Source organism: Schizosaccharomyces octosporus (assembly GCF_000150505.1).
Source record: "Schizosaccharomyces octosporus yFS286 unplaced genomic scaffold supercont6.2, whole genome shotgun sequence".
NCBI classification, from domain to species: Eukaryota; Fungi; Ascomycota; class Schizosaccharomycetes; order Schizosaccharomycetales; family Schizosaccharomycetaceae; genus Schizosaccharomyces; species Schizosaccharomyces octosporus.
In genome coordinates, this window is record NW_013185620.1 from 3263281 (window position 1) to 3286076 (window position 22796).

The 22796-nt window shown below is 37.6% G+C and overlaps 9 protein-coding genes and 1 non-coding gene across 10 annotated transcripts; 6 read left to right on the plus strand and 4 right to left on the minus strand.

Annotated features, from left to right (window-relative positions):
• The first annotated feature begins 150 nt into the window (after positions 1–150).
• On the plus strand, positions 151–2379 carry SOCG_00887 (sorting nexin Snx41). The gene is made up of 2 exons (XM_013163307.1): positions 151–552; positions 626–2379. Exons 1-2 carry the CDS (start codon positions 262–264, stop codon positions 2093–2095), a joined length of 1761 nt encoding a protein of 586 aa, XP_013018761.1. The 5' UTR covers positions 151–261; the 3' UTR covers positions 2096–2379.
• Positions 2380–2717: 338 nt separating this feature from the next.
• Positions 2718–4789, plus strand: SOCG_00888 (ubiquitin-protein ligase E3). The gene has a single exon (XM_013163308.1). The coding sequence runs from the start codon at positions 2910–2912 to the stop codon at positions 4392–4394; it is 1485 nt and encodes a 494-aa protein (XP_013018762.1). The 5' UTR covers positions 2718–2909; the 3' UTR covers positions 4395–4789.
• On the plus strand, positions 4755–6799 carry SOCG_00889 (adenylosuccinate lyase Ade8). Its single transcript, XM_013163309.1, has one exon. The coding sequence runs from the start codon at positions 5236–5238 to the stop codon at positions 6682–6684; it is 1449 nt and encodes a 482-aa protein (XP_013018763.1). The 5' UTR covers positions 4755–5235; the 3' UTR covers positions 6685–6799.
• On the minus strand, positions 6742–8246 carry SOCG_00890 (mediator complex subunit Med7). The gene is made up of 2 exons (XM_013163310.1): positions 7735–8246; positions 6742–7675 (listed from the first exon to the last, which is right to left on the minus strand). Exons 1-2 carry the CDS (start codon positions 7972–7974, stop codon positions 6839–6841), a joined length of 1077 nt encoding a protein of 358 aa, XP_013018764.1. The 5' UTR covers positions 7975–8246; the 3' UTR covers positions 6742–6838.
• Positions 8247–8689: 443 nt separating this feature from the next.
• On the minus strand, positions 8690–12934 carry SOCG_00891 (ER-localized ubiquitin ligase Doa10). Its single transcript, XM_013163311.1, has 4 exons — positions 12722–12934; positions 12640–12678; positions 12513–12586; positions 8690–12455 (listed from the first exon to the last, which is right to left on the minus strand). Exons 1-4 carry the CDS (start codon positions 12793–12795, stop codon positions 8932–8934), a joined length of 3711 nt encoding a protein of 1236 aa, XP_013018765.1. The 5' UTR covers positions 12796–12934; the 3' UTR covers positions 8690–8931.
• A 378-nt stretch (positions 12935–13312) lies between these two features.
• Positions 13313–15511, minus strand: SOCG_00892 (iron-sulfur protein). The gene is made up of 2 exons (XM_013163312.1): positions 15398–15511; positions 13313–15086 (listed from the first exon to the last, which is right to left on the minus strand). Exons 1-2 carry the CDS (start codon positions 15455–15457, stop codon positions 13362–13364), a joined length of 1785 nt encoding a protein of 594 aa, XP_013018766.1. The 5' UTR covers positions 15458–15511; the 3' UTR covers positions 13313–13361.
• Positions 15512–16836: 1325 nt separating this feature from the next.
• On the plus strand, positions 16837–18768 carry SOCG_00893 (S-adenosylmethionine synthetase). Its single transcript, XM_013163313.1, has one exon. The coding sequence runs from the start codon at positions 17041–17043 to the stop codon at positions 18187–18189; it is 1149 nt and encodes a 382-aa protein (XP_013018767.1). The 5' UTR covers positions 16837–17040; the 3' UTR covers positions 18190–18768.
• A 142-nt stretch (positions 18769–18910) lies between these two features.
• SOCG_16311 lies at positions 18911–18982 on the minus strand. The gene has a single exon. It is a non-coding gene; the product is annotated as a tRNA-Pro (tRNA).
• A 279-nt stretch (positions 18983–19261) lies between these two features.
• SOCG_00894 (glycerate kinase) lies at positions 19262–20805 on the plus strand. Its single transcript, XM_013163314.1, has one exon. It carries the CDS (start codon positions 19479–19481, stop codon positions 20313–20315), a length of 837 nt encoding a protein of 278 aa, XP_013018768.1. The 5' UTR covers positions 19262–19478; the 3' UTR covers positions 20316–20805.
• Positions 20806–21165: 360 nt separating this feature from the next.
• Positions 21166–22784, plus strand: SOCG_00895 (C-4 methylsterol oxidase). The gene has a single exon (XM_013163315.1). It carries the CDS (start codon positions 21407–21409, stop codon positions 22298–22300), a length of 894 nt encoding a protein of 297 aa, XP_013018769.1. The 5' UTR covers positions 21166–21406; the 3' UTR covers positions 22301–22784.
• Positions 22785–22796: the final 12 nt, after the last annotated feature.

A 22796-nucleotide genomic window follows, 5' to 3' on the forward strand; every position in this document is an offset into this window, starting at 1 on the left:
TGATCGACTGAGTAACCTCTGCGGCTACTTAAGAACATAGAGTAATAAATCATTTGGATGAGTACAAAATGTTTATTTTATTTACATCAAACCCTTAGAAAGTTTGCTTCTGTATTTCTGTACTTCAAATATATCAGTGCGTTACTTTAAGCGTAAGTCGTAATTAGCATATACCTCTAACCGTAACCACAAAAGAATCTTCCTATATAAACGTTTATAAAGCCTGATATTATAAGGATTTCAACGAAGAACTTAATTTGAATGGATTTTTTCGAGGATAATAATCCATTCGGGGACCAAAGCCCAAATCGTTTATCGAAATCCAGTAAACATTCAGAAGAGCAATTGGCGCCTGGAACACAGAAGGATCAAAACGAAAATTACGGAAATGTAGATTGGAATCTAAACGCTAATTCAGAGGAGAAAGGAAGGAAAGTAGCGTTCTGGAAAGATTCCAATATTGAAGAGGACGATCTTCCGAATGCCATTTTTATAACGGGTGCAGTAAAAGCAGAACGCGGAAATCATGTTGTTTATAATATTAAGGTTAATGTAAGTGATTCTTCTTACCTTCTGCTTGAGAGTGGAATACTAGTCTATAATGTGAAACACGCTAACAGAGCAGAATTCCGAAGTGCAGAGACGATATTCTGAATTTGCATCTTTACGAGTGCAACTTGAAAGACTATATCCTACATGCCTAGTTCCTGTATTACCAGATAAACATAAAATAATGGATTATGTATTTAATATGACTAAATCACAACGGACGACTCGATTACTTGAAGAGCGGAAACGACTACTTCAATCCTTTTTGAGAAGAGTTGCATTACACCCAATTCTTGGAAAATCCGACATATTCTTCAAATTCTTAAGTCGACATGTATCGTGGAACGATGTTTTACATTCGGCTCCCGTAAGCCTGCTTCCCAAGGATTCATTAAAAGTACGCCCAGAAAATCCAGCTGCGAATGATTACGCTGAATTATATTCAAAACTTCCGGTACCTTCCAAAATGTCTCTTCCCGTTGAATCTTATGATGAAGTAAGCCAAAATTATTTATCTCAAGAGAACTCTTTGAGAATTTACTCTTTGAACTTACAGGAGCACATTTCTCGATTTAATAGATGTGTTTTCTCAATTTCTCAAATGTCCTTGGCTTGTTCTAATTTAGGGGCGACTTTTAATGCACTCTCTTTATCGGAATCCGCTCAGTTGATGACTGCTTTAGAAAGGGTTGGGCAAGCCAATGATCAGACTTGTTTGTCAGGAATAGATTTTATACATGGATTGGTGGTAGATGCCATAGAACCTCTTTCTGAAGTTTCCAAATCTGCCAAAAGTATGCGTCATATCATAATATTTCGTCGAATGAAATATATTCAAAATATAGTCGTCAAAGATCTGTTACAACGGAAGAAAGCACTTCTTCAGCAACTAGAGAGACGTGAGCAACAGGCAAACCGATTGCAATCAGCCATCCAAGGAAACGATGAAGTCTTGGATGACGAAACACGTAATCTGTTAGAAGCTTCAAAATCCGCTTCGCAATCGATATATGGTCCTGGGCAGCAACAAGAAAATTTAAACGGAAGAAACGATGCGTTACACTCAGACTTTCATGGAAACCTTACTGGTACGTTAGGAAATGAACCTAACGTGAACGAACAGATCAACTCTGAACGCATCCAAGAGTACGCAAGAGAGTTGGCGAATACTCATCAACAACATAGTGATACTGCTTCTTTTGATACATCTGTCTCCACGGTTTTAGTGCCGCGTAAACTCCGCGATATGTTTGATCAAATTCGGTTTGCCTTTAATGGGCTAGCAGATAATAATGTTGAAGCAAACCGTCATAATACTATGGGAAGGACAATAGAGAGTGTCCACCATTTGGAGAAAATGGAGGCACTTACCAGCGAAGATCTCGAATATGTAACTACTTCCATTGGATCAGAGTATGAGCGCTACAAAAGAATTCACGAAGAGGATATGTCAAAGGTTTGTAATAAGATTGCAGATCGCCATATAGAATGGGCGGATAGAAACATACGTGCATGGAAAAATATACTGGCAGGTTCTAGCTTTTGATGTTTTCTTTAACTGACAAATTGAGCTTTTCACCCACGTATTTGAAAATTTCGTTGAGTGAATTCTGTAAACATTTTCAGTTTTTTTTATACATGCTTATATTTATGATTTCTTTTTACACTTTGTTTCTTACACTTTTAGTTAAACCGGTTATAATGTTTATGTTTTACTGCATGCTAGTTCACTTACACTTACTCGATTATTTTTCAATGAATTCCTCATGTTTTTCTTAGTACTCTCTATTAATTATTATTTATAGTTCAATCTATCATTTATAATGTAAGAAACCTCGATTCTTTAGACCCATTGTTGGATTTTGGATTTGTGTATCCAGACAATTAAATTATGCTGCTGGAACGCCGTTTAATAGTAGTAAGATGGAACAAAAATTACAAAAATGGAGTATGCAAAAAAAGTAGTAACGTATCTCCATTTTCTTTCTATGACTAGCTGAAAATCCACATTAGCCTATAGATTCTGTGTCGCCTTTTTTTTTCTTTATTTTTAAGACTGATTTATTAAAAAAGAAGAAAGCCATTGTTTATTTTTATGGTGAATAGGTTAAGCTTGCTGCCTTTACTTTCACTTATAGTGGTATTTCTATATCTTGTGATGAACCTATGTCATCAACGAATTTAGCGATTCCATGAACCTTTGACCAAATTGAGGAATTGGAGCTTACTTGATATCTACAATTCTATTCTGCTAGAATTATAGTGTTTGATTTGCAATTTAGTTTGCTTTATGGATCAATGCGTTTGCTGAGATTTTTAAAGACTTTGGCAGTGAATTAGAATCAATACCTATAAAAGCAATGAGAAAAGAGGATTCGAAGGCAGTATTAAAAAAAATTTCTATATATTTTCTCTGTCCAGGTTGTAATTCCTTGCCCAGCTGGCCTATTACTCTTCCTTGTGGAGGAACTGTTTGTAGAGATTGTTTTCGCGGATTATATACGTACAGTGGTGAGAACGATGTTAATTCGCTTTCTCCTTCTAAAGCCTGTGTCTATAAACATGTACGGCCTCATTATTCTGTCGAAACGGAGACTAAAGATGTTACCTTGGCAAAAGTGATTGACTGGATTCAGTCTACGCAGGAGAAACTTGGGCAAATGCAGACAACTTCTTTGAATAATTCACTATGCTCTGATCATAGATTAGAGGCAGCGGAATTTTATGCATCCAAGAATGTGTCGTCGAAAACGGTAACATCCGGTATCAGCATAGAAGAAGAAGCTATGCAAGACTTCCCAACGAATCGTTCTGATCTTAGTTTACCAGACATTCGAGAAAATGATACAAAGCTAAATATACAAGAGGCTTTGGCAAAAGAATTGGAATGCCAAATTTGTTTTGGTATGCTATACGACCCAGTCGTGACCCCATGTGGTCATACATTTTGTGGTCCCTGCTTGATGCAAGCGCAGACTCAGTCTCCTCAATGCCCTACTTGTCGCTCTTTACTCCCTTCTCCCGTGGTTTTGGAGCATGCGAAAAGTCGTTGTATACGTGCTTTTCTTCAAGATTACTATCCCATTCATTGGTTAGAAAGGCAAAATAGTTGGGAAGAGGAAAAGGAGCAAGAAAGTTGGCTCCCTCTGTTTATATGTATGGTTGCCTATCCGCGTATGCCTACGTTTCTTCATATTTTTGAGCTTCGCTATCACATCATGATAAAGAAATGCTTAGAATCATCGAAACGGTTTTGTATGGCAATGCCTTTACGGCCTCATAATGATGGACGCAATGAGCATCGTGAGTTAAGGAACGCTCGAGGTCAACGGCTCTTTTGTTCGGAATATGGAACTATTCTTGAAATCATGCAAGTGGAACCCTTAATTGATGGCCGAAACTTAGTGGAGACTCGTGGCTCGTATTCCGTACGCATCATCGATTTCCGTGCCGATGGTTTATTTCCTAGAGTAAAAATAGAGAAGCATTTTGACACGCCTCTCCGAGCTACCCCTTTACAATTTCCAGAACCAGAATATCTATTGATGTATGGACACCTAAGCAATGAAGAGCTGGTAAATAGGGTTGATGATTTCTACATGGATGCAAGACGTACCTATGTACACTGGGTAGTGCCTTTGATAGATATAAAAGCCGAGGCAAGGAATTCCATTTCCGATCTTTCATATAAAATAACGAATCTTCTTCCTATCTCTGAATTGGAAAAGACAAGAATCCTTCAGGTTGACAACCCCACTGATCGACTCGTTCTTGTGTTAATCTGGCTAACACAGCTTCAGAATAGTTGGTGGTATCGAATTGGAAGCGCTTGTACAATTGCTTAGCGATCAAAACTTCTGACTTTATTTTTACTCTGCTTTTTTCTATTACGCCTCGGTAAATTTTTGGGACATCTTTCACTTAGCATTTTTCCTCGGTCTACTATTGAGTATGAAAAATAATTTGCTACTAATACAGGTCATTTTGTTTTATTTTTTGTTTTTTTGTTCTTTTGAGCGGGCAACAAACAAGGTTGCCGTTGTCTTGACTTGAATGACTAATTCCTTTTTTTTTTTAATTTCTCTAAAATAATGCATTCAACCCATACTATTTATTATTCATCTATCTTAGCTGATAGTTCGCCGTTTATGTTTACGGTGATGTTTCGTTATTTTTGTTTGTTAGAAGATTCCTGTAAGTACTGCTACGCCGTTAATAAATTTTTTTGATATTGGTTAACTCTTTTTTATTTCTATTTACACTAAGTATACAGACGTAAAGAGGAAGGAACGTGTATGAATAATAGGTCGAACGGATTACCATCGCAACAATGAATTTTGTTTAGAGGATGAGATGTGACCTTTACAGCAGCATTATTGCCAATTTAAAATAATACTCTTCATTGTACTAAATAAATGAATATAACGGTTTCAAAATCATTTTATATTTCCTTCAATTGATCTGGGAAGAAGAGTTTATAGTATGAAAATTCTCCACGTAAAATAATAAGTTTTTACTGCTTTTGTTTATATCTTTTACTAAAGCATTTTGAATAACATATTTTCACTCCGTTATCATGAAAGAATCAGCGATATCAAAATTTTCACTCTCTTATAAGGTAGTAGATCGCTCTTTCACGCTTCCTCAAGTACGAAGTCTCGTGTCCGTCTAAAAAAAGGAAAAACAATGGAGGAATATAGCACTTACACAACTCCTTTAACATCTAGATATGCTTCTCGTGAGATGTCTCACTTGTTCTCTCGGGAGAAGCGTATCAATACTTGGAGACAGCTCTGGTTGAATCTTGCTATAGCTGAACAGAAGCTCGGTTTGAATCAAATTACCGATGAAGCTATCCAACAATTGAAGGACCATGTTCAAATTACGGCTCCTGAATTTGAAACTGCCGCTAAAGAAGAGAAGCGTCAGAGACACGATGTTATGGCCCATATTTACACTTATGGTTTGGCTGCTCCAGCTGCAGCTGGTATTATTCATTTGGGTGCTACAAGTTGTTTTGTCACTGACAATGCCGACTTAATTTTCTTACGTGATGGTATGGATATCTTGATTCCCAAATTAGTAAATGTCATCCACCGCCTTAGCCAATGGAGCATGCGTTATAAAGATGTTCCTACTCTTGGCTTTACTCATTACCAACCTGCTCAACTCACTACAGTCGGTAAGCGTGCTACTCTTTGGATCCAAGAATTGCTTTGGGATTTGCGTAACTTCGTTCGCGCTAGAAATGACATTGGCTTCCGGGGCGTTAAAGGTACAACTGGTACTCAAGCTTCGTTCTTGGCCCTCTTTGACGGTGACCATGACAAGGTAGAAGAACTTGATGAACTCGTTGCCAAGCTCAGCGGCTTCGATACTGTTTACCCCGTAACTGGTCAAACATATGATCGCAAAATTGACATTGATGTGCTTCAACCTTTGGCTTCTTTTGCTACTACTGCTCATAAAATAGCTACTGATATTCGCCTTCTTGCCAATTTGAAGGAGGTGGAGGAACCCTTTGAAGCTGGTCAAATTGGTAGCTCTGCCATGGCCTACAAAAGAAATCCTATGCGTTGTGAACGTATTTGCTCCCAAGCTCGTTACATTATAAATCTTATTCCTAATGCCCTTAATACTTTTTCCGTACAATGGTTCGAGCGTACCTTGGACGATAGCTCCAACCGTCGCTCATTGATCCCTGAGGCTTTCTTGTTTACCGATAGTGTCATGAAAATTCTTTTGAACGTTATTTCTGGCATGGTAATTTATCCTAAGGTTATTGAAAAGCATGTCAAGGCCGAGCTTCCCTTTATGGCTACTGAAAATATTATCATGGCCATGACAAAGCACGGCGCCAGCCGTCATGAATGTCATGAGCAAATTCGTGTACTCTCTCATCAAGCAGGCCGCGTCGTTAAGGAAGAAGGTGGTGATAATGATCTGATTGAACGGATCAAGAATACCGCTTACTTTGAGCCAATTCATAATGAATTGGATTCTTTATTGGATGCTTCTACCTTTGTTGGACGTGCTCCTGAACAAACTGAATCTTTCATTAATAAGCACGTAGCTAAAGCTCTTGAACCCTTACAGCATATGATTACTGAAGAAAAGGTAGACCTTGCTGTGTAAGCGAAACAAAGATGTCGCTAATTTGTCTCTTTTTTGGACTACATAATACTAATTTACTTCTCAAGATAGTTTAATTTTATTACATCTATGCAATTCTAGTGTAGCGTAGTATGAATTGCTTTCATGGACGAAGCAATTTTCCACTAACGCAATGTTAAGTCTCAAGAATACTCTGTAAATCGCGCAGTGCTGCTTCTATTTTGGCGTTTTTTATAGTGTCTACTTCATTCGGTTCTGAAGAAGTGCCTGTTGCCTTCGTGTCGTTACTATTAGAGCCATAATCGTTTTGACTAGTAGAGGATATAACAGATGCAATGAACTTTTGTTTTCCTTCTTCATCTAAATCCAAAGATTGAAGTCTTTTCAGAGCATGTTCAATCTGCGCATTATGCTCATTTAACGATCGTAACTGAGATTCTTCATGTTCGAGTTGCTTCTCTAATAACATAAGTAAAGACTCTCGTGATTGATGAGGCCGATACTCATTGATTAAGTGATGCATATTAAGCAAAATAACTCTTATATTTTCGACTTTTTCTGGAAATTGCTCTGGTGCTTTGCTCATGATGCCTAATAGTTCTAAAAAGTTGAGCATTAAGGAAGTGGACAGTAGATGAAGTTCGTAAGCTCTTCGAGGAATAATAGTTGTATCGTCAGGCTTGGAAATTTCTTCGGACTTAGTCAAAGATTCATCATTCTTCTCAAGAGCAGTAGGTTCCTGGCGATCAGCACTTTCCATTTCTTTGTCTTTTTCTTCGTTTTTTTCTTGTTTTTGTAAGGAGTTTTCACCTTCGTTGGCATGACTTGTTTCACCATCTTTGGATTGAGAGGTACTATCTCCAAACGCATTGAGCCCGACATGGCCATAACCATATACAACTCCAGTTTTTGGATTATATTCGACTGTTTCTATTTTATCTTCTTCATCCTGTAATCCTTTATACAATTGAGTAATTCCAAAATCCTGCAAAGACGGTATGACATTTTCGAGCTATTTTATTCATAAGTTAGTTACCACATAAACAATCAGAGAATTGATATTTCACGTACCCTCCAAGTATCTCCAAACATCAAATAAGTTCCAGAAGTAGGACACGTAGGTACCCTGAATACCTCTGCCAGTTTTTGATCTTCTTCTAATGTCTCATCTCCGTTTTCGGAAGGCGTCTCTTTTTCCTTTTTTGTAAACCTATTTTTTACCTTTTCAAGATTTTCCTTAGTAAACAGCTTGTAATATAATGGCGGTGGAGGAAACGCTGAAAACAGTTGTGTACCTTCTGGTCCTTGCATATTCTATAAAACAGCTTATTTAATAATTATAGCTTTCGTCAAGAGTATATTGAATATGTTATAGATCATTAAAAGTAGATATCATTACTTGCGCGTCAACTGGAAGTCTGGCAATGCTAAGTGTGGAAATGGAACTTAGCTCAGGTTAATAATGTTCACCATTCCATCTTTTAAAAGAGTAGAACATAAAATTTGTTTATCTTGACATTTCAAAGAGACCTTTTTAGATTAAAACTATATTTACAGCGAGACAAGACATAGCTCGAAAAATTATATTATTGAGTTACTATCGAGGAAACAATCGTAGTACATACTTCTGGTGAAGCATATGCTGATGTTCGTTAGTTCTTACAGAACAAGTAGTTATAGAAAGAATATTTAACAGAACTTGTAACTATATTAATAGATTGCTTCTCCAATGTAGTTATTTTCTTCTCTTGATGCGTCTCTACGCTTGACTCTATTCCATTAGGAGCGGCTTTGAAGCAATGTGCGCCCATGGTATCCTACTGTATCCTCAAAGGCGATCATCTCCTGTTTTTCTATATATATTAGCAATCAATACAACCAGAAAGAAATTCGTAAACTGGAATTTTAGCTACGGTACTGTTGGTTAGCTTATCATGATGCTTCACTGACTTAAATTGTAAATAGTAAAAACAAAGACAAAGAACAAAAGTATTAATATCTTCGCAATATTCAAAGAAATAAATTCGTTCTATATACGCAAGATTAAAGAAAATAACTTGCAGCAAATTATAAAAAATGCGAATGAAAATTATAATTCACTTTCTATAGTTGACAAAGGACCTTTTATAAAACTATCATAATACCAAATATTAATGTACATTTTCAAACATCTGATTCCTTGTTTCCATATTCCCTATATATGTTTCTTGTAGAATTATAGAGACTGAAGCACTAGAAATCGTCCATTTTTTTTTTATTTTATGTTTTTTAATGCTCTGAAACAGTCGCCCTTGAAGACTCGTGGTCATCATAATTATGCAGTCTTGTTCCTACCATATACATTTCGTCCCGGATGCCTTGGGACCACTTGCTGCTCAATTCTGACAAACGACGACAAATTACCGCTAAAACAGCAAATCCTAAAAATGTAGGATGCATCATGCGATAAAACTCTGTTTTCGAGAACATAGGTAGGACTGAAGACAAGAAAGGATAGGTCAAGTAAGTAAGCAAACTTGGGAAAGTAATCGCCAGTATCAAGCCAGATGTGAACGGTAATACGTATTTAGTCATCAATTCTCGAATCTGGGGATCGTTTGGATCACGTCGAGCCTCTCTTAACGCTCTAGTTAAAGCTCGGTCTTCATTGGAGGATGCAAAGTAATACAAGATACGGACCACAAACACGCCGATAATCCAGCTTTGAAGTGCATCCACTGTCAAAGATCCTTTACTAAAAAGCATTCTAAACGGAATAAAGACATATAATTCCCACACTACACCGGTCAAAATGGGAAGAACAACGATAGTAAAAAGATATAACGTTCCCCACTTAACGTATTTTGTCAAAAAACGTCTAAGAGTTTCTAACTTTGCGTATTCACTGACTCGCTGTATTGAATCCGTATGCTTAGTTACGTAGTAAACCGAATACATGGGGAAAACTAAAGCGCAGAAACCAATGATATATGTATAAAAGTCATGCTCAAAAGTAGAGGGAAACAATGCTTTAAATAAAACACGTCCGATAGACAAGGGGAAAAATACCAAAGATACGGTTGTTATAACAGACACTAACCAACAGAAGAAAAGCAAGGCAATCAAACGCTTATAGAAATAGGGAGGAGCATAGGCAGTCGTATAATCAGGATTGTCTTCAATTTTTTCTTTCTTCTCAGGTAATCGGTAACCATCCTTTGTTATGGGTATCAACATAGCACCTGAATGGACAGGAACGACATCCTTTGAAGGACATCTTAAAAAACATCCATCAAATACTAGCACATCCTCAGAATCCTTCTCGTTCACCTTTTCATCTTCAGGATCGGTTTCAATACCAACTGATGGTGGTTTACTAAACAATCTTCGAATAAATGATAAGTTCTTTGATGGATGATATCCCTCTTCATCCTTATAACGTTCGCCCATTACATACGACGATAATCGTAAACCTCGACACAGGAAGCTTATCAGGGAACGCCATACAAAACGCATCAGATCCATTGGTTTAAAAAGCTTTATACTAACATGTATCAATGCTTGTAAAGCCAGCAAATCAATTGGCGCTTCAAAAACAACTGGCTTGGTGGTAAATCTCAAGGGAAACACCATACCGGTCATTTTCAAAATATGGATGACACTACCAACACATCCCAGTATGAAACTGAAGTAGAGGATTGCACTAAACCCAATCTTCTTTAACTGAAGAAGCATCGGTTTTTCCAATATTTCCCGAATGGGGTGAAATTGAGGATCGTTAGGGTCTCTCAAGAAAAATAAAACACCAGGACGAACAATTTTTCGAATCATAGATATAAATACGGCAAACTCAAACATAAACGTTATACCAATAAACCAAGCAAAAAAAGTTCCAGGGAATGGATGGTCCGACATAACACTACATAGAGTTTCAAAAGTCATATTTTTAAAGGTTCCAATCACGCAAAGACTTAACAAAATACCACAGAATATAGGGAACACAACTAATTCTATGGAAAATATAATAGTAAACTTCACTATAGAACCGCATTGGCGTAGACCCTCACGAAACGCAAGTTCAACATTTCTAATTTGTGGATCCTTAAATAGAAATTGTTTTCTATTCAGATACGATACTCCAAGGGATGAAAATAAGCTATATCCAACCATTAATGTAAAGACACGGTCAACAGGTCGTGTGGAGTAATTCTGGACAAAGCTTTTCAACAATTTGGCAAACATATGAGAAACCCGGAAGACAGGGAATAAAGAAAACGTTTCGATAAACTTCTTTTGCACTGTATCCAAGTGGAACGTAAGTATACCGTTAAAATTACTCAAAGAAGAGTAGAACTTATCATGAAAGAATGTTGTGCAATTTTGGATTACTTGGTCATATGACATATCGAAAAAGCTTGAAATACCAAAAGACTTTCCAACCGAAGATATACCAGGAAGTCTGAGTAATATCTTAGACAAGTTGAAAAGACCTCCTAGTGTCCAGTCTGAGATAGTTCCCAAAATAACCCAGCAAAACTTTAAGATGACAGTGGGTCGTTGAACAAAGAATAGAGTCCATTCAACAAATACTCTTCCAGTCATATATGGTACACCAATAACAATGGTCAAAAAAATGGATACAACAAAAGCGATCACAAAACAATTCTGTAAAAATCCTAAGACTGGACCACGGAGGCCAAGAAATTCAAAGATTCCATCGAAGTCGTCAGCATCATCAGCATGAGCGATCTGAGCAGCTCGGGCAGCAGCATTAACGTCTTCATCAGCCACAGCCTGGTTTTGGGCTTCTAAAACAGCATTCCTCACAGCTTCGGCCCCGATGTCGTGATTATCGTCAACATTTGCTGGCTCCGGTTGAACCTCACGGATGCTCTCGGGAAGCTCTGGCGAATGATTATCTTCATTTCCAGAATCTGATAAGGCGGGAGAGCTCGTTGCAGAATCATCAGCAGCCACATTCAAATTATCGTTATTTGCTTCATTTAAATTCATAGAAGATGCTTGAGAGCGAGGACCAGATCCGGGAATAGGCTGTATGCGATTATACCCCATACTATCAATTCCATTTTGGGGCCTCTGAGGTGCGAACGGATTCACTCTTGGAAATCGATCACCTTCTGGGAGATCATCATCTCCATTTCCATCGGGAACATTCACCATAGTATTTGCAGCATCTCGAATATTATTCTCAAGCAAGGCAAAGCGACGGCGAGCACGATCCAGTTCTTCAATTCTACCATTACGCTGAAGTTCTTCGTTGCGTTGGAGTTGACGTTCACGCAAATGATCCATTACAACAGCAAGCCTCTGACGAGCTTCTTGTACCTCTCGCATATTTCGGGCAGCAGCTTGGTTATTTTCATCAAGGTCATTAAATTGTTGTCCCTGAAGTTCATCAACCACGTGGACTGCATTCTGTAAAACCCATTCACGAACAAGAAATGCAGTAATCAAAACAAATGTCACGGAGAAAGTTAAAACTTGTCCTTGAGCTGTGCTCGCGATCAACATATTTAAACGAGGTACAGATGTGATAGCAGATATAGATTCAAAGTAGCCAGGCGTGTTTTTGTCCCGAATTGAAGTTGTATTTGCAGAAGCAAAGGTATAAGCATCTCCTAACTTCAAATTTAAACTCCATACATATTGTAGTATTAAAGGAAGTAATACAGTCCAACAAAACAATGCCAGTAAAACCCTAGAAATAAAAAAAAGCTTCTTCTGCATAGTCACAATAACCTTTTTACAAAGTACAAAAAAGGGAATAGATTGGGGCATGGTATCCGAATAAACTAGCAGCATTAGTAACTTGAAAAAGATGATTCACGGATCCAATCAAAAACACATACTTTTCGTAAATCTGAATTGTGATTTGCACAGCTCACAATGCTTCTTTTTACTATGAGCTAACCATTCTACCAAACTATAATTAACTGTTAGCAAGCGAATCCACCTCACACCAAATCTATAACATACCATTCTTGATGAACATAACGAATACTTCCTGTGCATTTACTAAGAAAATTAGCTTATGAACGCTTGCTGCCTTTCCACATACCAAGGATGGAATAATGGTGAATCTTCGGTTCCTTCACACCGACAAACCCGGCAAATCTCTTCCTCAGAGTTCATTTTTGTATCGAGTCCAATGGACAACAATACGCCTTTATATGACCTTTTAAGCAAGAGTCGCTACAAAAAGCGGGCGAATAATGGCGATTGTGTTTGGGAGAAGGCGAATCTGTCTGACCATAGTTCTCTTCGACTTCAGATAACGTGCCTTCACACAAGCTCCTTATACTAAAATGGATGAGTAAACAAAAGAATGTATTAACTAATAAGCGAGGTGAAGCTTTCCTTGGATAAGTGGATTCATTCCATATGTAAGTAGATCTTTCTTTTTATATTTGCATGCCTAGTTTACTTTCGGCAACAGATTGTGAAGAGCTGATTTCAACCATTGTTCAATGGCCAATTTCATAAAGATGAAGAAAACGATCATAATCAAGTTTCACGATTATCCTTATATTCATGAAACCGTGTTTTAATCACAAATTACAGATTTCAAAAGGTATTACAGTCTCAACTTAATGGACACACGCCTTCATCCATTTCATGGTTTATAAATCAAAACTTCATGTTATTTTTAACTTTAACGACTAACAAATACTCTTTCCCTTTTTTTTCCAAAAAACCCATTAATTTTCCAGGAAGAAGTAGTTACCACCAGCCTTTTGCTCCTTATCCATTTGACTTTCATATTTATTGATACGAGGACGAAGTGTGTTGGGATCACGACGGAAGGTAACATCTAAGTTTCTCAAGAAGGAGTTCATACCAGTGAGAAGAGATTGTGGAGGGTTACAGCGAGCAAGCTTAGAGGGTTGGCCTTCGAAAAGGACAACACGATCAGCCAAGTAAGTAGCCATGATAAAATCGTGTTCAACGATGAAGGCAGTCTTACGAGAGTTGACAATGAATCTCTTGATAACCTTAGAGGCAATGATACGTTGTTCAGAATCCAAATAGGCAGAGGGTTCGTCAATCAAATAAACATCAGCGGGCATACCCAAAGCCAAGCAAATAGCAACACGTTGCAATTCACCACCAGACAAGTTGAGAACTTCTTGATCGATAATGCTGTCAATATTAAGAGGCCTACAAACTTCAGTTTGGAATTTGGCATTTAAGAATGCAGAACGGATCTTCTTGAAGAATAATTGTCGAACTGTACCTTGGAACTTGGGTGCGATGGTTTGTGGCTTCATACTGACCTTGAGTTCGGAAGTCTTGGCCATATATTTGATGAAGGTAGTCTTACCAGTACCATTTTCACCAAGCAAGACAACAATTTCAGCATCTGAGAAACCACCAGCACCAATAGAAAGTTTGAAATCACCTTGTTGAATGACATGATCAGGATAGTTGTATTCGGCAGTTCTTTCAATAGCAGCTTCATCGGCAGCATCGGCCAAGCGGAAAGTCAATGCTTCATTACGGAAACGCAAATTTTCTGTGGGAATGTGGCCGTCCAAGAAAATGTTAATACCTTCACGAACCGAGTAAGGCAATGTAACAACACCATAAACTGAAGCAACACCGTAAAGTACGCAAACAAAATCAGAGAGGTAATCCAAAACGGACAAATCGTGTTCAACAACAATAACATAGTTGGTGGTGCCTAATAAACTACGAATGACCCGGCCAGCCTTAAGACGCTGTTTAATATCCAAATAAGATGAGGGTTCGTCAAACATGTATACATCTGCATTTTGAGTGGCTACAGCGGCAATAGCGAAACGCTGGAGCTCACCACCTGAAAGGTGTTGGATTTCACGTTCTTGAAGATGCTTCAAGTCCATATGTTCAATGACTTCTTCGTAGTTGTCATTGTTAGCACGGGATTTCAAAAGTGCGCTGACACGTTTGTCACCAGTTTTAATAGCGCGAGGAATATGGTCAACGTATTGAGGCTTAATTAAAGCCTTGATGTTGTCTTCAATGACTTTAGTAAAGAAATTTTGAAGCTCACTACCACGGAAGTATCTGACGATTTCAGCCCAGTCAGGAGGATTATCGTATCTGCCCAAGTTGGGTTTAAGTTTACCAGACATAATCTTCAGAGCGGTTGATTTACCGATACCGTTAGTACCAACCAAACCCAAAACTTGACCAGGTCGAGGAGTAGGCAAACGATGGAGTTTGAAAGTGTTTGCGGCATAACGATGAGTAACTTCTTGCTCAAGGTTGGTAGGCAAATTAATGATATTAATAGCGCCAAATGGACATTTCTTGACGCAAATACCGCAACCAATACATAATGTTTCACTAATATAGGCGATTCGACTGTTGGGTGCCACTTCAATACACAATTTTCCGGTACGCACTACAGGGCAAGATCTACGGCACTCTTGACGGCATTTCTAAAAGAGATTGAGTTAATAAAATTATTTATGAAATTCAAATGTAATAAAGGGCAAAATTTGAGATTATGAAACGGATCTGTGAGTTGAAAGGCAAAATGTAAATTCAAGTGGAATCAAAGAAGGTCACTCCAACGGGACAAGACACAACCTTAAGATAAAACACAACTTTTCATCTAAAGATTCCTATGTATGCAGCTTGTAAAGATTCCTCTTAACAAGGCATTCTTTAAAGAGGCGGCAAACAACCGCGAAACCGAATAAAAACAAACCACTCTCAAATTTTATTACAATTCTTTTTTATAACATACCTTTGGTCTGCACTTATCTTCGTTGACAATGGCGATTCTTGTCAGACTATTGCTGCTCATCGTGGTGAGTAGTGCGTGGTTGGTAAAAGAAAAAGGTGGTATTGGCTAATAAGGACAGAAGGTAGTAGCTTGCGCCAAAGAGCAGAATGAAACAAACGATTAAAATATATATTTATATATATGAAAAGAAAAGTAAGAAAAAAATAACAAGTATAATCAAACCAAAATTTCATTTCTGAATGAAGACCTTGATTTTGTCATATAAAAATTTTTTTCTGTAACAGATAATCAGTGCTTGTAGATTAATCGAATTAAATAAGAATTATAGTTATTTTATGTAAAATAAGCAGAAAAGATACAGATATGAATATCAAGTTCAAGTCTGAGCTATGCTTAGCCAAACGAGAATTATCGTCCTTCTCGTAGAGTAGCAAAAAGGATCTTGTGAACATCAATTGATTTAAAAATATTGTTCGTAACAATTCAATTAGTAAATCCAGAGAACAGAGCCGTATCACTAACGGTGTATGTCAGCTTTTGTAATAGGCACCATTGTAAACAATTCGATTTGCTAAAACGATCATGAGAAGTTCGAGTTCATACCTGAGTATTAAATTATAAATCCTACAGTTTGAAACAAAGGAAACTGAAGAAGCTAATTTAACAGTATCCTTCGACAAGTTATCCAGAGTTTTCTACAAGGCTTTCTTGGTATACCACCAGAAATGTCTCCTAAAGACGACATTGAAAGAAAGAAAGAAAGAAAAAATAGATAAATAAAAATTGTAAATCTCTTTATTTCATTCTTCCTCTTTCAACTATTCCACTCATTTTCTAAGAGTAAAACTCAAGTGTGACATGATATTGCCATTAGCATCATTACTTGAAGCAGCATAAAAATGAAATGAATATATAATTTGTAATTTGTACTTCATTTACTCTGCTATTTTCTGTAGAAATATTAAAAAGCTTGATCACTTTATTGACGATTTGCGAATATTAATGTAATAATTTAATAAGAGCAATAGTATTGTGTTCATCAACAAGTAATAAAATAAGTGAAAGCAATTCTTAATTTATATTTCTTTTCAGTTTCATGGGAACATATGGTTTTTACAGAAAATTGATTTGAATTTCTCATACTCATTAAAAAGAAAGATTGTAATCTAGGGAATGGTCTCACTCTACACTCTGTTACATGAATTATTTAAGTAAAAGTAAAAGTAAAACAACTCCTTTAATAAAAAAAAAGAAAGAAAGAAGAGTCCTTTTATTTCAACAAAATATATGTTCTCTTACTTTTATTTATTTACTAACGCAAGTACGTTCGACCACATAATCAAAGACAAGACTATCTTTTGTTCCTTCGTATCAGATATTAACGTGAGCCTAGTGCTCGATAACTGAATTGTCAAAACAAAGATTAAAATGGCGAATTTCTGATAGCAGTCACAAGTGCACCGCTATCTTATATCTATATAAAATTGAGATACCTTTAGCAAGTTATAAGAAACTCGTGTAGCAAGGACTTTGGGTGGTATTCCTTCTTTTCTCCTGTTTGTTTTGTTTAATAAAATCTATACCTCAAGGTATTCCCCCTAACGTTTAGACGTGTCTTTATTAATCTTTTATTTTTCGTTAATATGGCTCAAACCTTCTTATTTACCTCTGAATCCGTTGGTGAAGGTCACCCTGACAAAATTTGTGACCAAATTTCTGATGCCATCTTGGATGCTTGTTTGAAGGATGACCCTCTTTCCAAGGTTGCTTGTGAAACTGCTGCCAAGACTGGTATGATTATGGTTTTTGGTGAAATTACCACCCGTTCCCAAGTTGACTACCAAAAAATCATTCGTAATACCATCAAGACCATTGGTTACGACAGCTCTGAGAAGGGTTTTGATCACAAGACTTGCAACGTTCTTGTTGCCATTGAACAACAATCTCCTGATATCGCTCAAGGTCTTCACTACGAGAAGGCTTTAGAAGAACTTGGTGCAGGTGACCAAGGTATTATGTTTGGTTATGCCTCTGACGAGACTCCTGAATTGCTTCCCTTAACCATTCTCCTTGCTCATCGCCTCAATGCCGCCATGTCCAAGGCTCGCCGTGATGGCACCCTCCCTTGGTTGCGTCCTGATACAAAGACCCAAGTTACCATTGAGTACGAAGAAAACAAGGGCGCTGTTATTCCCAAACGTGTTGATACCATTGTTGTTTCTGCTCAGCATGCTGAAGATATCTCTACCGAGGATTTGCGTTCTGAGATCTTGAACAAGATTGTCAAGACCACTGTTCCTAACCATTTGTTGGACGCTCAAACTGTCTATCACATTCAACCCTCTGGCCGCTTCGTTGTCGGTGGTCCTCAAGGTGATGCTGGTCTTACTGGTAGAAAGATTATTGTCGATACCTATGGTGGTTGGGGTGCCCACGGTGGTGGTGCTTTCTCTGGTAAGGATTACTCCAAGGTTGATCGTTCAGCTGCTTATGCTGCCCGCTGGATTGCCAAGTCTTTGGTTGCTGCTGGCTTAGCTCGTCGTTGCTTGGTCCAATTATCCTATGCTATTGGTGTTGCAGAACCCCTTTCCATCTTTGTGAACACTTATGAAACTTCATCCAAGACCTCTGCCGAGCTTGTTGAAATTATTCGCAAGAACTTTGACCTTCGTCCCGGTGTTTTGGTGAAGAGCCTCCGCTTGCAAACCCCTTTCTATCTTTCCACAGCTTCTTATGGACACTTTACTGACCAATCCAAGCCTTGGGAACAACCCCACAAGCTTGAGTACTAAAGAATTTGCTGAACATATTTCAACTAGACATTTGTCCCATCTGTTGTGTTTTGCCTAATTTTTCTCCCCGTTAATTTTAAAAGTTAGAAAAAATGTTTATCGGCTCGGGAAGTCGTAACTATGAGAAGCGAGTTATCAATAATACCCATTTTTTGATTGGCATGTACTTAACAAAATCCTGATCATGTTTGACAGTTGCAAAAAAATCTAATTTTTAAGAACTTGGCAATCAGGTAGACACAAATTCAACCTTTGTGTTTATGACTCCATCTCGAGGTTGATGAGGCACTTTACTCTTTATTTCTTTGTTTTGCATTTATTTTTATTTCCTTGTACTTCTTTAGGTTAGTTTCGGTATTGTGCTTTTGATGCTTTTTCATGATAGTTGTATCGTCGTACCTGCTTTCAACTAGTAGGCCACCTTCGTTCTTGATTAATCATTTCAATAATTATTACTACTTATAATGGTTTATCAGAATCACTTTGTAATAAGCATTGTATCTTATTGCTGTGTAGCTGAAACAATAATCCATTTGGAGAAATATGGGAAGGAACGTTTGTAGGACGAACAAGAGTAGGTAAGATCGAAAGTGCAAATTGGTTTCTTTTCATTCAAGCAAATTTGTATGAACGTGAAAATAACAAGAGACAAACAATTTAAAAGGTTTATTTGAGCAGTATATTTTTCAAACACATAGGAAAATGAAAAAGTAAAAATTTTGGGCTTCGAGGGGGCTCGAACCCCTGACCACTTCGACCCAAACGAAGTATGCTACCACTACACCACGAAGCCTGTGTTGTAAAGTGAGTTATGTGAAGTCAATATATATTAGAAATGTGGTCGCCGGTGAAAACCTATTTTAGGACTAAAAAAAAAGAAAGCGAAAATGTACGAGAGCCATCATAGCAGGAGGTCGATAATAATTTTTAATGTACATATTATTGAAATGCTTTTCCTTACCTAAAGAAAAGTTTGGTTTACGATTTGTTTACTGTTTAGGGAGACGCTGCGAAAACGCGGTAAACGGGTTTTTGTAACGTCATTAATACAGTCCTATACGAGGAATAAATTTTCTGGTCTTTTGAGTGTAACGTCTTCTTTGTTTTCACATTCTTTTATTTTATTTATTATTCAAGTAAATTGAAAAAAAACAGGATATATTGGAACTTGAAGAATTGTTTTGCTATTGTAGTTTTTAGTATTGCTTTTATTGATTTCTTTTTATTGGTGCCTCAATAAGAGCGAAAGTATTGGATATATAGTGCAGGAGTTTGATGATAGGGAAACAATGACTTCTCTAGACATTATTTTGCAAAAAGTTGTGCAATTTTATGAAAAGCAGCCAAAGCCAGAAGGACGGCCCTTCATTCTTGGGATTTCCGGACCCCAAGGGTCGGGAAAGAGTACGTTGGCATTGACGTTAAAAGAGGCAATGGAACGAAGCAAAGAAAAAGCGGTTGTTAATATTTCACTGGACGATTTTTATTTAACCCATGAAGAACAAGTGAATATAGCGAAATTGCATCCAAACAATCCGTTAATTCAACATCGTGGGCTTGCAGGCACGCATGATGTGGAATTTCTAGATTCTGTTTTGAGTGCATTTCACAATCCTACAGACACTGCCATAGAAATTCCAGCGTACGACAAATCCAAGTTCAACGGTTACGGGGACCGCGCGGATAAGTCGCAATGGCAAGTGGTTTCGCCGAAAGAAGTGGATTTGGTAATTTTTGAGGGCTGGATGGTTGGATTTGAAGCTATGGACCCTTGTATGTTATCTGTGCGGGCTCGTTCCACAAAATGGCAATGTTTGGAAGACAGCCTTCTGTGGGTCAATGAACAGCTGAAAAACTATGAATCCATTTTCAAAAAAATCGATTCTCTTGTTCAATTGGAAGCTCAGGAAATCAAATATGTTTATGAATGGCGTCTCCAACAAGAACACACCTTGAAAACCCTCATTCATACGGGTATGTCGGATGAGGAAGTCAGAATCTTTGTCAACAACTATATGCCACAATACATCCTTTATCTTGGTACACTATCTAATAAGGTCCATTTAAATCCTCGTTGTTTAGAAATCATTCTAGACGAAAATCGATGGCCCATTGTAATACACTAAACAAGTCTCTAGTACCTGCAGACATCGAATCATGAACACCTTGCGAAAAATATCACCTCTTTTTTGTTTCCTTTACTCTGAGTGCTTAGTTTTTTTCGTTTTTCTTTTGTTTTTCTTTTGTTTTCCTTTTGTTTTATTTTTATTTTCCTTTCTCCTTTTTCCTTTTTCACATTCATGTACCCTTGAGAAAAGCCGACAAAGCACTTTCATCCAGGAATTCCCATAAAGCATTCAGCTACTACACCTAGCCATTGGAAGGGAGGGAGGAAATGGATGTGTAGTCGTTTCATTGCACATGGTAACAAGAAACTTTCCCTGTTTCTTTCTCAGTCATCTTGTCTTTTCTTTTCTTTTCGGCAAGTTGTTATAAATCCCTACAATATTATTTCGTATATTCCATAGTAGAAAGGAGATACCAATTCATTGTCCTCCATCAGTATCTAAGATTGTACTCTACACTATACGATGTAAAATGGGTTTGCGTTATGGTACATACTACCTTGGAAAATGGATAAATTTGTAAGATGAGTACAGTAGAAAGCGTTAAGTTTAATACCAATAGCTCGACAAAAAATGCTATATAAACTAACGATACTTTACGAGGCTTTATGTTTTGCTGAGAACTCCCGCCACTATCACATTGCACCATTATTGGAGGTATGGAGACGAAACTCCAAACAAAGCCAAGAGAAATGGATCGAGTTTTCAACTAGCATATAATGAATTGTAGGCATTAAAAATACATAAACCTTTATTATTTATTCTTTCTAAAAGAGGTTTCAATATTTGGTTGTACCGATTAAAATGGCGTGAGGCCTCAGACCATTTTTACGTCCCTTCTGTTTACTACTTTATATATACATACACCGTCTGTCCTTTGCAAAGGATCTTTGCATTTATTCCTGCCGTCAACAAACATTGACATAGGGTTCGTGGTCGTTAGAATCTTGTTTTTCCCTAGTCATTTAATAAAAAAAACACGCGAAAGAGTATTTTTTGCTGTTAAAAGCGGCTATTTTGACTAGAAGCGTCTTTTTACCTGCGATCGTTTTTGCGGTAGTAATAACTGTTTAGGAATTGTAAATTTAAAAATGAACAGTACTACACAAGCTATTATTGGGGGCGGCTTTCAAGCTGTTCGTCAACAAATTCAATTGGCGCATCCTGATTTGAACATGTTTGAACAACTTTGGCTGTCTTACTACAAGTGGTTTAATAACGATGTGGTCGCAACTGGTTTAATGTCTTTTATTCTTCACGAAGTGCTCTACTTTGGTCGCTGTATCCCTTGGATGATTATCGATGCTCTCCCTTATTTCCGTCGCTGGAAGATTCAACCCAAGAAGGTTCCTTCTCTTGCTGAACAATGGGAGTGTACTCGTTTGGTTCTCTTGTCCCACTTTACCGTTGAACTTCCTCAAATTTGGCTTTTTGATCCCATGTGTGCCACCTTTGGTCTTTCCACTTCTGTTCCCTTCCCTTCCATTACGAAGATTGCTTGGCAACTCGCTATTTTCTTCTTCCTTGAGGATACTTGGCATTACTGGGCTCATCGCCTTTTCCACTATGGTATTTTCTACCGTATCATTCATAAGGTTCACCATCGCTATAGTGCTCCCTTTGGTCTTTCTGCTGAATACGCTCATCCCCTCGAAATTGTTTTACTCGGTGCCGGTACAGTCTTTGTTCCTCTCATGTGGTGCTATTTCACTCACGACTTGCACTTGATTACTATGTATATTTGGATTATGCTCCGTCTTTTCCAGGCTGTTGATTCTCATTCTGGTTACGACTTCCCTTGGTCTTTGAACAAGATTATGCCCATTTGGGCCGGTGCTGAACACCACGACTACCACCACATGGCTTTCAAGGACAACTACTCTAGCTCCTTCCGCTGGTGGGATTCCGTCCTTCATACGGACAAGAACTTCCACAACTACAAGGCTCGCAAGATTGCCAGTGAACGCACCAAAAAGGCCACTTAAATATTCGCACGACCGTGCATCCATTAGCTTTCTCGCTATGGTTTCTGTTTTTCTATAATGAATTTGGTTTGTCATGATGCAACACTTATTAATATTCTTTTGGCCGTTATTTCTTTCGGTTTTGGTATGCTTTCTGCAAATGTTTTCTTTTTATCCGCCCCCTTGGTCTGATTCACTATAAATTTTTTCCTCGTATCTTTGTTTTCGTGTTCATTCCCTCTGTATACATGTCGGCTCCTTGGTGTGTTTCACTTTGTACCTTTCCTTTTCTTTTTTCTTTTCTTTTCTTTTACACCTTTTTTACATATTCAATATCGTTAGAAAGCACTGCAATTTCCATTGAAAGCTTTTCTATGAATTCTCTGCACATTTCTAATTGTAGCAACTCGGTCATAAAGGGTGTGTACTTTTGCCTAAGTAGATTTCAGTTTTCTTGATTTCTTTAGTTTAGTTTAATACATTCGTTATATTCCTCTTCTTTAAAGTACTATTACCA

Excerpts from the sequence above, each read along its gene's own strand:
- SOCG_00887 (XM_013163307.1), top strand. The coding sequence starts at position 262 with ATGGATTTTTTCGAGGATAATAATCCATTCGGGGACCAAAGCCCAAAT. Across the intron at positions 553-625 it reads TTTATAATATTAAGGTTAAT|AATTCCGAAGTGCAGAGACG; the intron begins GTAAGTGATTCT and ends CTAACAGAGCAG.
- SOCG_00888 (XM_013163308.1), top strand. The coding sequence starts at position 2,910 with ATGAGAAAAGAGGATTCGAAGGCAGTATTAAAAAAAATTTCTATATAT.
- SOCG_00889 (XM_013163309.1), top strand. The coding sequence starts at position 5,236 with ATGGAGGAATATAGCACTTACACAACTCCTTTAACATCTAGATATGCT.
- SOCG_00890 (XM_013163310.1), bottom strand. The coding sequence starts at position 7,974 with ATGCAAGGACCAGAAGGTACACAACTGTTTTCAGCGTTTCCTCCACCG. Across the intron at positions 7,676-7,734 it reads TGTTTGGAGATACTTGGAGG|CTCGAAAATGTCATACCGTC; the intron begins GTACGTGAAATA and ends TGAATAAAATAG.
- SOCG_00891 (XM_013163311.1), bottom strand. The coding sequence starts at position 12,795 with ATGAACTCTGAGGAAGAGATTTGCCGGGTTTGTCGGTGTGAAGGAACC. Across the intron at positions 12,679-12,721 it reads TCACCATTATTCCATCCTTG|TAAATGCACAGGAAGTATTC; the intron begins GTATGTGGAAAG and ends TAATTTTCTTAG. Across the intron at positions 12,587-12,639 it reads CGTTATGTTCATCAAGAATG|TTTGGTAGAATGGTTAGCTC; the intron begins GTATGTTATAGA and ends AGTTAATTATAG.
- SOCG_00892 (XM_013163312.1), bottom strand. The coding sequence starts at position 15,457 with ATGAGCAGCAATAGTCTGACAAGAATCGCCATTGTCAACGAAGATAAG. Across the intron at positions 15,087-15,397 it reads AAGATAAGTGCAGACCAAAG|AAATGCCGTCAAGAGTGCCG; the intron begins GTATGTTATAAA and ends AATCTCTTTTAG.
- SOCG_00893 (XM_013163313.1), top strand. The coding sequence starts at position 17,041 with ATGGCTCAAACCTTCTTATTTACCTCTGAATCCGTTGGTGAAGGTCAC.
- SOCG_00894 (XM_013163314.1), top strand. The coding sequence starts at position 19,479 with ATGACTTCTCTAGACATTATTTTGCAAAAAGTTGTGCAATTTTATGAA.
- SOCG_00895 (XM_013163315.1), top strand. The coding sequence starts at position 21,407 with ATGAACAGTACTACACAAGCTATTATTGGGGGCGGCTTTCAAGCTGTT.